At 41.5% G+C, this 13,721-nt stretch overlaps 1 protein-coding gene across 13 annotated transcripts in view; it reads left to right on the top strand.

Moving 5' to 3' along the window:
- gab1 (GRB2-associated binding protein 1) overlaps positions 1-13,721 on the top strand; it is a 54,844-nt gene that overhangs the window by 19,211 nt on the left and 21,912 nt on the right. For 7 of the 13 annotated variants that reach the window (XM_039796620.1, XM_039796594.1, XM_039796604.1 and 4 more), the window contains exon 1: positions 5,971-6,140. The exons of 5 other annotated variants lie outside the window; for them this stretch is intronic. In XM_039796620.1, coding sequence (XP_039652554.1) covers positions 6,021-6,140 — 120 coding nt within the window. In that variant the 5' untranslated portion in view covers positions 5,971-6,020. Of the gene's footprint in view, positions 1-5,970; positions 6,141-12,759; positions 12,960-13,721 lie in introns of those variants that run through there. One more of the 13 variants, XM_039796635.1, reaches the window with a different exon arrangement.

The following is a 13,721-nucleotide window of genomic DNA, read 5'->3' as shown; positions in this document are numbered from 1 at the left end:
AAGTAACTGTGTGCACATCCCACCTTCTGGCAGGTGCAGGACAAATGAAAGTTAAAACGAAAAGAATGTAATGTCCGCAACACTGCTTTAAACTCCCATATTTAATATAAAATGCAACGTTTCGACCCTACTGGGTCTTCTTTTCTATACTGTATATCAACATAGCTGCAAACAAGGACGTGTTTGATTGTTTTTTTTAGTGGAGGTAGAGTAATGCTGCTATATGCAGTAGGTCGCTTGGTATCATTTCAGACCAAAGAGGATCAGTCTCTCACTCACAAATTCACGTCCGATAGGGATTCCTAACCATTTCCTTAAACACAGGTCAAACACGTAAACACACAAAAAAAGTGCTATATAATGTGAGCAAATCATCAACTTTGGTTGTTGAGTTTTAAAAGAGTGCAGATGTGATTCCTTCTCTGCTTTGTCCACTTGAAGCATAGATGGTAACAGTATTTCAGCCTAACATGTGTAGGATTCCCTTTTAGAGAGTTCTGAGTGTCCAAAAGGAAAGACAGACTATCGCTGTCAAGTTACCTCGTTTTGGGGGTCTGAATCCAATCCCCGTTTTCTTGACTTGACTTGACTTATGAGACATAGCGGTTGCAGCATTAGGTAAGTGTTAATTTAGAAGAGGTTCTAAAGTTAGCTCCCGACCGACCCCCCCCAAACATAACCACAGTGACAAAAGGAGGCAAAACAGGAAATCTTTTTGCCCACAGTGTGTGTTGGGAACAGATGACCAGGAAGATAAAAAGCGCTAACAAAGTGGAAACTTCCACTAAGGGATGTTATTTTGCCTTGTATGTGTTTTTTCTCTCCTTTTCTGTGCTTCACAAAGCCCCATGTTTCCTGGAAAACACAGTAACATGTAGTTGGTTTAGTTTTGATGAAAAGGCTAATACTGTGAGTGCTGAACAGTTTCCTACATTATACGTAACTACTGACGCTTCTGCGCACCCTCAGTCATACATGATGTGAGGTTGTGTTAATGTTTAAACCTTCTCCCTGTAAGTTAATGCTTTACCCTGTGAGCACGGTTTAAGTCTGAACCTAACCTGTCTGAGAGCTGTGTAGTGAGGCCAGGGGGTAGCTGTTTTTTTTTTCTTTCTTCAGGGGGCTTATTGCTATTTCAGGTAGCAAAATGTTGGTAGAAAATGTATTGAATTATCTCTGTTTTTTTTTCCGAATATGTAATGCAAATAAACAAGACCCACCGCACTCAGCCACAATGCAGAACTGCAGATCAGTCCTCCGTGCTCTCATCTGCTACATCTTCCCCACCTTCTCCCTCTCGCTCCCTCACTCCTCTCTCTTGGTCTTTCCCTCCCTCTGTCTTGTGGATACTCTAATGAATGATATGGAATGATTACTTGACTGAGTTCCTGTCCCCGCCCTACGAGAAAGAGTTAGTAAAGCATCGACAGCAATTACACATTTGCCTATCCAAGACATTGGAGTAACAGCGGTGCCGTGGTCCTGGTCTGTATGGAATAGGTACAAAGGACCATAGAATTGATTGATGAAAATACCTCCCCAACAAAGTCTCAGACTATAATACCTGCTGTTGAAAGCTTCGGTAAGCATTCCTATTTCCTCTGCAGATATTTCTTGTTAAAGTTTTGTGGAAAAAACTGAAGTTTGAGAACTGTTTAAACCTGGTGAAGTATTCCAGAATGTGCCTCAGTGTAGAAGTTTCTCAGCCAGAATATTTAGTTTTTGATGTTAAATAGTAGTAATAAAAAAAAAAAATGTCTTGTTATTAGGCCATCTGTGAAAGCCCATGAATTAAAAACACCTGTTTGCCTTTCAGACGGTCTTTGATGAGAATGTTGGTCTTTGTGTGCGCTGTTTGCAAAGATAGCAGTATGACTACCAAGGTCTGTGTTCTTTGGACAGTTACCGTAGATTGTTAGGGCTAGGGTCAGATGGCGCCTGGCTGGGTGAGAATTTCACAGCTGCACATGAAAGAGGAGCGACTGTGGGATAGCAAATTGAGGGTGAGAGCGAGGGATTGTGTATGGATGATGAAGGGAGAGAACTGGCTTGTTTTGATCATAGGTGCTCCTTATGGATCAATACAGTGTTGATGAGCATGCATATAGGACACAAGCATGCTAATGTATCTACCACTCTCAGGAGGGGCTATTTATGTAGACACAGCTGCTTAAAGTTGGTGTTTAGAAAGGTTGCTTTCTGACTTTGAAGCATTTGGTAATATCGTATAGTGTTAACAGAACTGGGAATTAATTGGGCTATTTTTACACTTTGTACACTGTCTTTACATTACACAGCAGATGTCAGTTCGCCAGTTTATTTCTAGCAAAGTAGGAATGCACAAGTGTTACCTCCATAGTATGTGCCCAGCTGCATAAAACAACTGCTCTGTTTTTAATTATGAGGCTAACTTGTAGGCTGTACAGAGGCTGATGCTGGCTCACATCTCTGAATTTGTGTCTGTAAGGAACCCTGTTTACTTGCTATCTGGTTGTAGAATATTATAATATTTATGATTGTTTCATATAATCGTATCTTGAGGAAAATCTCACGTTGTTCACAACTGCCGTGTCTAAAGGAATGATAAGTTGAATATTTCCACAATCTGTTGCAGCATAAGATGTGTTTGATTATGATCTTGTAAAACACTACTAAAAAGCCACTTAAACCCATTGATCAACATACTGTAAATTTCACCTCTTACCATCTGTTATCAGATAATGTTGAGAATGATCACAATATTAATTTTGTCCATGTTGTCACCCCTATTTTGCCCTATGATTCAAGTAGATCAGGGGTGTCAAACTCATTTTCACTAGGGGCCACACTGGAAAAAGAGAATCGCACCAAGGGCCAGACATGTAGAGTTTATTGACGTGCTTTTGTTACTGCATGTCACTTTTTTGTAAACATTTTGGTAGCTTTTTCCCTCATTTTTGCTGTTTTTGTTCCGACGTTTTTGTGGCTTTCTCAGACATTGGTCACATTTTTGTACGCTTTTTGTCACATTTTTGTTGACACAAAGCCCTACAAAAGTCATCAAGAGAGTTCCTTCTGGGGGATTTTCTGATTCTCAGAGTCGGAAAATCTGCCATATTCTGCTTTGAATGTCACGTAATGTGAATTTAAAAAACACTTTCCTGTGTTTTTGGTTTGGCGCACAACTAGGCGGGCCAAAATGTGTTGTGAACCCAAATTGATATATGGGCCGGATCTAAATCTACAATGGGTCGGATTTGGCCCGCGGGCCTTGAGTTTGACACATGTGAAGTTGATGATCCAAGTAGCTAGATTAGAAACTAGAGATGGTCCGATACCGATACCAGTTATCGGTACCGCTACTGCCTAAATGCTGGTATCGGTATCGGGAAGTACTGGAGTTTATGCACCGATCTGATACCACGTAATAAAGCCCTAAATAAAATCTACGTTAAAGTAGTTTATTTCTGTTCTTTTTCCGTTATAACTGACTGTCAAACTGGATAATAAAAGAAAGTTCTGTGGCATTCATTGTTTGTGTTTTGTTCATGTTTCACAAAGAGTTTAACCTGAGCCAGACCGACAAAGATTAGAAATCATATCACATCCATACAGGGATAGTAGTATACAGTTGTTAAAACATAATAAAATATATGACACACTGGTATCGGATCAGTACTCGGTATCGGCCAATACGCAAGTTCAGGTATCAGAATCGGTATCGGCAAGCAAGAAATGGTATCGGGCCATCTCTATTAGAAACTAGTTTAGTTTACAATTTTTAGGACTACAATTTCCAAGCTGTACACTGGCACAATGTGCAGCCACAGAATGAGGACGTTAAAATAGTTAGTTAAATGTGTGTTGTTGTTACTCCTCATTTAGTCCTCTTGTGATTACTAAGATAAAACTATAACATGGATAAAGAGGAGCACATACAGTGTATGAGGCCTTGGTGTGTTCGTACACGGTTAGTCATTTGCTGTCCATTAAAAATGGATGTCTAGTTTCTTAGGAATTCTGGATTGTGAGCTTTGGTTCTTCTGGAAGAATTGAGACTTTAGATTCTCACTGTTGTGTATCTGACCTGTGTGGGAAGATGGGGCGCTTGCACACAAAGCAAGGATGTGATGTTTCAGTTTAACAAAGATTTGTTATTGTTTTCTGTTGGAGAGGAGAGAGAAATGAAGAGGGTTGACTCTCACATGGGATCAGTGCTATGAGGTGGACACAGTTCATAATTGATAAGTACAGAACCAGTAGGGAGTTTACAATTTGGGCTGTGGGTGTTTGTCAGATGGACATGTAAGGGTTCAATAGGACACACACAGTCACACCTTGGCTAGTTGCTGTTACTTCAATCTGTTTGCCTGGGTGGTCCTATCTTTAGCTTGTTCTCACTCTATCTTTGTGTATTTCCGCTGCGGTCTCCGGCCTCAGTCCTATTATGGGTGCAAGGAAGAGAAAAAATGGTTTATTTGGACAATCGATTTTGGTCAATTGTTCTCCTGGATACATTATAACCGTACAGGACAGTATATTTGTACATTAGTTTGCTGTTGCCCCAGGTGTGCTAAAGCATTGTCGGTAAATTAAATGGAAGTTAGATAAAAAATTTGGTGGACACAATAATCAAATTATGGCTGATTTGCTTCATTGATTTTTACAAAATAATTGCCCATCTACACCTCTGTTGTTGAGAGCTTAAGACTGCTGTGGTCAGAGTTAAAAAGTAGTTCAAAGAACTTCTGTTTATGCAGAAAGGTGCAGTCTGCAAAGCTCTCTCATGCGTGACTTGGCTTCCTTAGGGCTACCAGGCAACGTCACTTGTCTTTGTGCTGAAGAGCGTGTACTTTGTTATTACAGAACACCATGACAACATTGCTACAGAAATGTTCAAATAGTTTATGTTAAGATAGAATACAAAGTGCCGAGGACTGGATTGCAAATGAGTGCCTCAATGTTGGATGGGAATCTGGGTTTTAAGCTGTAAGCCCTTCTTATCTCTTGACTTAAAAGACCTCCGGTCACTGACTAGCTATCTTTGCAGCATTAGTAGAAGTGTCTGGGGTCAGTAGGCTGCCAAGGGAGAGCTTTTGTGAAGCAGGCATGTAGAGGAAGCTGTATGCTGTGGCATCTCCGACCTCTTTTATGGAGAGTGCAGATGGGAAACAGAATCATAAAGTCTCTACAGGAAGCAGAGGAAAGCTCAGATCCAGGGAAGAGGATGGAGTCTTCATATGCAACACTAGAAAGAGAAATGCAGGGAAATTGTTTTGTCTATAATTATGAGTTCCACACAGACAATTTTGATTAGCAATTGTAATCTGGAGACAGAGCTGCATTGCTAGAACCATTAGGACATGCAGCGTGAGTGGTGAGACGAGACAGGCTTTAAAGCCCCCATCAAACTCTGTCTTTACTTCCTTAATGTGATGAATGTCCTCTTGAAACAGGATGTCAGTTATGGCATAACACAGGGAAAGATCATTCTAAATCAATGTCCTTTAAGGAGAGAAAGGCAGTTGGAATATCCAGGTAGTCTAATGATGTTTACCTCACCACAATTCTTGCGGGTCTAGGGTGTCATATGCTCTACAGACCTTAATTTTCACTTCCAAGCGTTTCGTAGTGTGTCATTTGGTTAAACTTGACTTGTTAAAAACCTGTGTGGATCTCTCATGTTGCTCTGTGCCCTTCAGTCTAAAAGCTGTGTCAGGCAGGGTCACAGCATCCCTGCAATTTAATAATCATGTATTGTAATTGTGGCCAGTTATAAGTTATAAAGAATAAGAGCTGGATTGTAGCAAACATGTAATGACTTTATTAGTTAAATAAATTATTCCAGTGCTGTTTGTTGAAAGGGCACACCCACTTAATTTTTGTAAACTGAATGGACACCCTCCAAGCTGCCCTAGTCCCGCCCCCCCTCTGATTTAGCAGTGGCAGTTAAGAGGGTCTGGGACAACCTGATTACATAGAACAGGAAGTCAGAGGAGGGAGAGGTCACAAACTACAGACCCTCACAAACACTGCAGCACATGATAAAGTCAGAAGGTGCAAAACAACAACAACAACAACACCACGCAGCACTCACTTTCGGTAACAAATACTACAAGGTACAGAATGAAAACTGCTCCTGTGGATATACAGCTTGCAAGGTAGGGTCACTGTTTTTCACTGAAGCTCTTCGAAAAAGCAACTGTGGGTAATCTGTAAACATTTGGGGAAATAATTGAATAGTCTTTTTTTTTTTTTTTTTTTTTAATCATGTTGAGCCTCTGGGTGCGCTGTCTCAGTCTTGGTGAGGACTGTTAGTGTTTGGGCTAAAAGGTTGGCCATGCAGGATAACTGGAAAAGTTTCCCCTGGAAATCACATGCATGTTTGATTCTCTCTATGCAACATTTTTCTTACATACAGGTAGGAATAATCCCATAGCACCTTGCTGTGAGATCAGGGCAAAGTGCTTATTAGTTCACCAAAGCTTGTTTAAAGCCTGAATTATCAATTCCCATTCGAATAAAAAAGTAGAATAAGTATAGGTTACCAGGCTATGAACTGAATTGCAATTTACACTGCTTGGGTTTAGTTTAATTTTAAATCTGAACTAACAGTATGGCTGTTATGCACCAAGAATAAACAGTACAAAGTGCTTAATGTCTGAAAAGGACTGAAATGAGATGAAGTATAGAGACGTCAAAATCTTCAGTGTTGTTTATAGCTTGTCTAAGCTGCAACTTTACATTTGTGGACATATTGTAATAATTAAAGGAATACAGAGTTTTGGATAAACTCTCTTGCTATATTGTTCTTTCTCCCCAACCAATTTTAATCTCGGCTGCATGCCGGATGCTTGTCTTTATTGGTATATAAATAAATAATTATTGATAACACCAAGATATGTTTTTCCTCCAGTCAAGTACCACTGTGTGCGCCTACTTTAGAGTCCAGTCACAGGTAAACATGAAGTCATCTGGAATTAGTTCTAGGTTTATGTGCATATGGATCTGCGTGTTTGTTAAGGTGGTGTTAGCCAGATAGTTAGATACTTACTTCATAGTGAATAACATATTGCACTAGCCCAATTGCTTTGGATGATCATGTCAGGTTGAGCAATGCATTTGGTTTTTCTTAGAATACTCCATCAAGAGTGTTTACTTTGAGGTCCGAGGCTGGTGGTAGAGTTGGCTGACTATTAACCACTCTCCAGGATGCTGGACCTCAGGCATGCACATCTTTCATGGAAGTCCCCTCTCCTTCCAGCAGGCGGAGGGCTGATGACGTCGGCCAAACAGCCTCGCTTAGCCAAAGGCCATGCACTCTTACTTGTACGTTAACTGCCCTCTCTGGTGCTCAAGGATGTAAAAATAGCCGTTTAGCAAGAATCCCAGTCATGTCTCGCTAACAAAGACTGATTTATACAAGTTGCGGCACTAAACATAGAGAAGCTTTTGTCCCTTCCCTCCTTCTCCTTCTGCAGACCTCGTCACCAAAGCTGTGAGCGCCAAAACCTCTGACGCTCTTGACACTCCTCTCTTAGAACAGCCTTTGTTCAGCATAGTCCTGCGGTCCTGATAGTGAGGCTTAGGGAAGCACTGCATGCGCATTTGTTTACGGCATTTGTGTCCGATTGCAGTGTCATGGAAATATTTTGTGGTTTTGTTTCTTTTCTGCGTCAGCAAATGCAATTATTTAATGTTCCGGTATTTTTCTCATTCCTTGATTTCTGTCTCCCCCGAACCCAAACATGACATATGACTGCCTCCATTTGACAGCACAAAGTGAATTTGTTTCGAGGCCTCGATTGCTGTGTTTGTTGCTAAAAAAAAAAAAGTTGCGTCAATTCGGCCCGCTAGTCACAGTTCGGGGGTATGTATTTATTGTCCGGTTCTTTTAGCCTTACAGATTTCAGAAAAAAGCTTAAAATAAAGTTATTGGGGGGAAGCCTCGCTTCAATAATCTGGTGAAACCGCAGTTGGCATGGGTGAGGTGCTGAGTGCTGTATGGGAGCATTACGGATTTAGTGTTACCCGACAATGGTGGGAAAAAGTGCTTGATAAAGCTGCGACTGTGTGCAAGCACTGTGCCACACGTGTGGCTTATGGTAGCGGCAATACGTACTACTATATGATGCTGCATTTTAGGAGACATCTCGCCGGTTTGCTCGTTGACAGCACACAAGGAGGAGAGAGTCGGATAGGAAAGAGCAACTCCTTTTCCCCGCAGTATTTAAAGAACCTCTTCATGCAGATTCAGACATGGCAATCCAATCCATAACTAAAGTATTGGGCGGGTTTATAGCGAAAAATATGCAATCTTGGGGGATGCAGGATTTCAGCAAATGATATGAAGTATCGTTACCTTAACCTCGCTATAATATCCCCTCTTGCTAACATTTTAGCAACACAGTGAATCCCGAACTGTATTTTTCTTGCAGACGAACATGAAAATAAAATGAACAGAGCAGTGTTGTTTTGAAAGCAGTGTACAGTGCTGTAGTGTAACCTCTCACCGTCTCATCCTTAATTATGAAACATTTCCAAGTCCTTAATGCATATGGACTCTTGAAGAACCAATTGTTCATGTACATGACATGTCTAAATAATTACAACTGAAGCCATTTTAACATTGTGGATTTAAGCCATTGCAACCGATCAATAGAGATTACAATGCCCTCTGATTATAGCACAAAATAATTCATTTTATGTGTATTTCTTTCCTCATAAACATGAAGTGAGATCACAGCACCTGACTTACATTTTTCTCACCTTGCTCTAAGGGTCCTTATTCCATCTAATGAGACTGTCCTGAAGACTATTCAGATAAATACTGACACTGGTTACTGTTGTATGTTTAATTTCCTGCGTGAGCGATAGACTGTGAGAGTGAGAGATGGACTGTGACTGTGTTTTTTTTTTTTTATATAAACTGACTGTAGAAGGTGGTTTGGTTTGGTTGTGGCTACAAAATGTAGCCTTGTTGTGATTTCTGTCAGATTAAACAATACCACATAGTAATTTGTTCTATTCTCACCAAAATGTAGACCTTCTCTCCTTTAGTCTTTACCCTGCGCCTCGTCTCGTTTTTTTTTTTTTGTTTCTCGAGGAACAAGCAGAGAAGCTGTCCTAGTCAGGATGAGTCAGTGCAGCTGGGGTGCAGGTCATTTACCCACAGCCCACTTAGACGGGACAGATGGCCCGGCCACTCGCATGCTGCTATGTGCTAACTATGCACCCAGAGTCTGTGAGCTAAGCTCATGCGATCACCTAATGGCTGAACTGGAGAAATCTCAGCTAATGCTATCAAAACGCTGATCTACTGTATGTAGAGATGAATAATGCACCAGGGCCTCTTTTTTGTTATTTTGTTTCAGTGCCTTGTGTTGCTGATTCCACTTGGGAATCAGTTTTTTTTTTTTGTAATACACATATCCAAGTCTAATATAAATACTTAAAAATAGATTATGGACTGTTAAAAGAAGCAAGGAACCCTAAGTGCCTGTGTATATTTGCTTTGCACCATGCTTATCTGGCTGTCCGAATGCTTTCGATGACTAAAACTGCATGAGACTCCCAAAATTGTTAATAAGTTGCATTTGATGGATGGAGGGCTCTTCAGTGACCTTTTGTTGGCAAAAAACATCAAAGTAGATTGTAAGTATGCTTGCATGTTGCCTGTGCAGATGTCTTGATTGTGTGCACATGCATACATATACTAGAGAAATGCCAATCTGTGAAGTCATAGGTTACCTTACCGAGGGTTTTGTGTAAACTTTAAATTTGCTGTTTCACAGTGAAAGTAAGTCTGAGAGTACAATGCTTAAGATGAAACGTTGGCAATATATTTAGTCTCCCCTTAGGTGCCCTACAATTGTCTTTGGTCCATTGCATTTGTTGTTTGTGCATGATGTTTTATTAAACGGCACAGACTGGCATACATGAACCAGTTGAAACACAAGTGACACGTTTCACATATTGTGCAGCAGCATTGTCAAAGAAACAGCACACACCTGTCCATGTCTTGTGTAATGTCCCAACTGCTGCTGCTGCAGAAATATAGTAACCCACAGGCCTGTCTCAGTACCATTAGAGGTATGGAGGGATGAGTTTAAGTATGTAGTTTAACAGCCTGTAATGACAGTACATTCGCATTAGCAATTAGTGCACTTAAAGGCTTTTTAGGCTGCGTTACTCTATCTAAACCATAAAGCACAATTAGCCTTTTAAGCGCAGGAAAACTGGAGCTGGTGGAGCTGGGGGATGGTTCACCAGCAACTAGTTTCACAAAGTTAGACTAATAGATTAGATCAAACTCTTGTAATAGGAAACCAATTTGGCCACACACTTATTTTTAGCAGCTGCAGGCTAAAACATAAAGCTAATTTCCACTGTCTTTTTGTTCATGTCTTACTGCATTCAGGAGTCTTTCCGTGTCTTTAATTAACATGCAACGGCGCCGGGGCGACCTCTAGCTCACCCAGTAAGAGCGTTCGCCCCACTTTGGCTGAGTCCTGCAGCGGCGCAGGGTTCGAATTCGACCTGCTGCCCTTTGCTGCGTGTCATCCCCCATCTCTCTCCCCCTTTAAGTCTATACACTTTCAAATAAAGGGAAAAGCCCCAAAGAAAGAATCTTAAAAAAAATAAAATAAAAGAAAACGTGCAATGGTGCCATATTGTCTCATTAATTTCTGTACTGGATTTTGGCATGACATGGTGCCAAGTAAGACTTGAAGTCTAAATGCGATGGCTCATTTCATTCTTTATAACTGGCAACAGGAAAAAAGGCACTGAAATGTTGCACAAGCAAGTGCTATGGAGCTGTATTAGATGAGATTTTTCTAAGAATAGACAGATGGCTTTGACAATAATGTCTCTATTGATGCCAGTCAGTGTCTAAAAGGAATAGTTCAACACTTATTATCACATACATATTCACTACACCTGTTTTTCTTGCTGTGACTTAGATAAGAGATTGATACCACAACAGTTGGCACCAAATGGTCGTTTTCCGAGGGGTTACTGTATATGCAGGACTATTTCTTGGCTGGCTGATGGCTGTAGAGCCAAACATTGTCTCAGAGAATTGCGGCCTGTTTCCTAAAATGTCAAACTATTTCTTTCAGAGGCATTTGGAAGGTACTCCTTTCCTGTACTCTTACTGTGTTTGAATAAATGATGATGAGACCGCTGGTTTGGCCTTTCAAGTTTTTGTTTTCCATTAGCCAGATTGACAGTGTCATTCTGGAGTAAACATTTCTTCAGAGACTCTTGGTGCATCCCTGTTTAATTGCCCCATGCTCCTGACATTGTCTTGGCCTTCTGGATTGTAATAAAAAACAAATAGATGTTTTTGTTTGTGCTTATTAATAGTGAGAGCTTGAATGACCCAAAGTGTAATTCTGGCCAACCAACTTAAGCTGGATAAAGTGGAATGTCCTCTTATTACTAGTTGGTGACTGGCCTTCTGTAAGTAAGCATTATTAGAATTAAGTAGAAGTAACAGAAGCTTAACAGTGACATGACATGTTTAACAAAACCACTGTCCTCAAGGGCTTTTGTATTGGATTGCATTAGATTTCACTGTGGTTCATAATATTGTGTCCAGCCCCTGTAGATGCAGAGGTTGGTGCTGAATGATGCAGACTGTCTCTCTTCTCCATCTTCTCCTTTCTCTGTTATTTTCTCTCTGACCCCTTTTCCACCAACAAGAACCAGGTGCTGGTTCAGAGCTAGAGCTAGTGCCGGTTCGGAGTTGGTTCGACTGATGAGCCTCCAAAGAACCGGTTTGCTTTTCCACAGGCTAAAGAGCCAGCACAGAGCCAGGTCTTATGTCACTGTATACGTCTCATCTGTCCCAGCAACGTTAACGCGGCGACGCCAAACACACCATCAACAATGGCGGACGTTGCTTTGCTATTGATGTTCATGGCTTTGCGGACCTCCATCGGCATCCAAACTCGGCGGATCCAACGTGGCTCGCCTTTTATAGTGCAAGAAAGCAGCTCGTTTCCTCCTCTGACCACTGCTGTTGTTGTTTAATCGCGTCCATCGTGTTTATCTGCTAATTCAAAAATGGCGGTCACAAGTTTCTGTTCGTCTTGTTGGTCACGGTAACCCCGCCCCCAGCCGCTGACCTAAGCGGTTCTTACTTCTGGCCCAGCAACGATTTGGTGCTACTTAAGAACCACTTTTACTGATTCAGAGCTGGTGCTTTGGTGGTCGAAAAACAAAGAACCGATTTGAAACTAGGCTCTGGCTCCGAACCAGCACCATCTCTGCCTTGGTGGAAAAGGGGTATCTGAAACCACATTAGTGTCTATTTTTGCATATTTGTCCCCCCTTAAACACTTTACCTACTTCTCTCCCCCACCTTTGCCTTTGTCATGCCTTTGTCCAGTGATGTTGGGTCAGAAGGCTTCTGACAGCAGCGTGACTCCACTCAGTTGGCATCTCCCCTCTACCCTCCCACCCTTCCTTCCCCTGTCATCTTCTTAGTCAGACCCTCAATGCCCCCTCTGTCTGGGCCCCATAGGCTGCAAGGCCCTGGGTGGGCGAGTAGAGGGTGTCTTCCTGTGTCTCCCTGCGTCTTACCCTATGAGAAGACACTGGGACGCTTGGAGAAAAAAGGGGGGAGGGGGATAGAGAGGGGTTGGCGAGGACAGCTGCCATGCTAGGGGAGCCCCCACCATCCCAGTCCAGTATCGTCCCATGCCGTCCCATTCCCAACCCTGGGGCAGTGAACACTAGACTCCTACAAGCTGAAGCAAGCTCTGTGATTGTTTGAGTGAGCTGAATGGTTCAGAATCTGTTGGTGTATTAAGGAAGACTAGAATGGATGTATCCTGCAGTAATAAAAGTACTGCAGTCTGGCTCGGACCAGTTGGGATTTAACCATTGATTCAACACTGGCCATAATGGAATATACAAAAAAAAGCCAGGACTAGATGCCTCATCATGTCCTTGATGAGCCCTGACAGGAGGTATGTAATGGTGGACAACTACTCACTATTTGGCAAAGGTCATCTGGTCGTACTGTTCCAGTGTGTGTTTGTGGCATTGGGTTCAAAGTACTCTGGTGTGGTTTGGGTTCTGTTATGTTGATATTCAGTGTCTTTACACTAGAGGTGTTGAAATGAATCAAGTAATCGATGCATCGAATCGGGGACATGGATGATGCTGCATCGATAATCGGCCGGCTCATAATCGATTATTTCCGTTTACAATTTAATGTAGGCCTAACAACATTTCTGTTTACATATTCTGTTATGTTTTGCACATTCAGGAAGTGCCATGTGCTCAGTGCTGTAGTTTTATGTATCCAATTTATTTAGTATTAGAGCACTGCAGAATGTTTTGTTTTTGAAGCTTGAAAAGCTATGAATTAAATATCCTACATGGCTTTAATAGAAACATGTATTTGACGCATCGTGATGCATTGAGATATCAAATCAAATTGAATCGCTGACATGATAATCGTAATCGAATTAAATCGGGAGATCAGTGAAGATTCACACCTCTACTTTACACACACTTAAAGAGATGTGTAGACTTAGACTTATTCTGTTGGCATAAGTTTCTTTATGTTGCAAAATAAGGTGTAAATTGATGCAGTTGATGTTTCTTTCAGCACATTTATTCTCAGTGATCCGGTTAACACATTTAGATTTCTGCTGGAGAACCCTCATTTCTTGGCCACATAAGCAGGTTTCCAACAAGTGTGGCACAAGAGCGTACATAAAAGC

This window comes from Perca fluviatilis, chromosome 1 (assembly GCF_010015445.1).
Source record: "Perca fluviatilis chromosome 1, GENO_Pfluv_1.0, whole genome shotgun sequence".
In the NCBI taxonomy this organism is placed as follows: Eukaryota; Metazoa; Chordata; class Actinopteri; order Perciformes; family Percidae; genus Perca; species Perca fluviatilis.
This window is presented reverse-complemented; position numbering and strand designations above follow the sequence as displayed.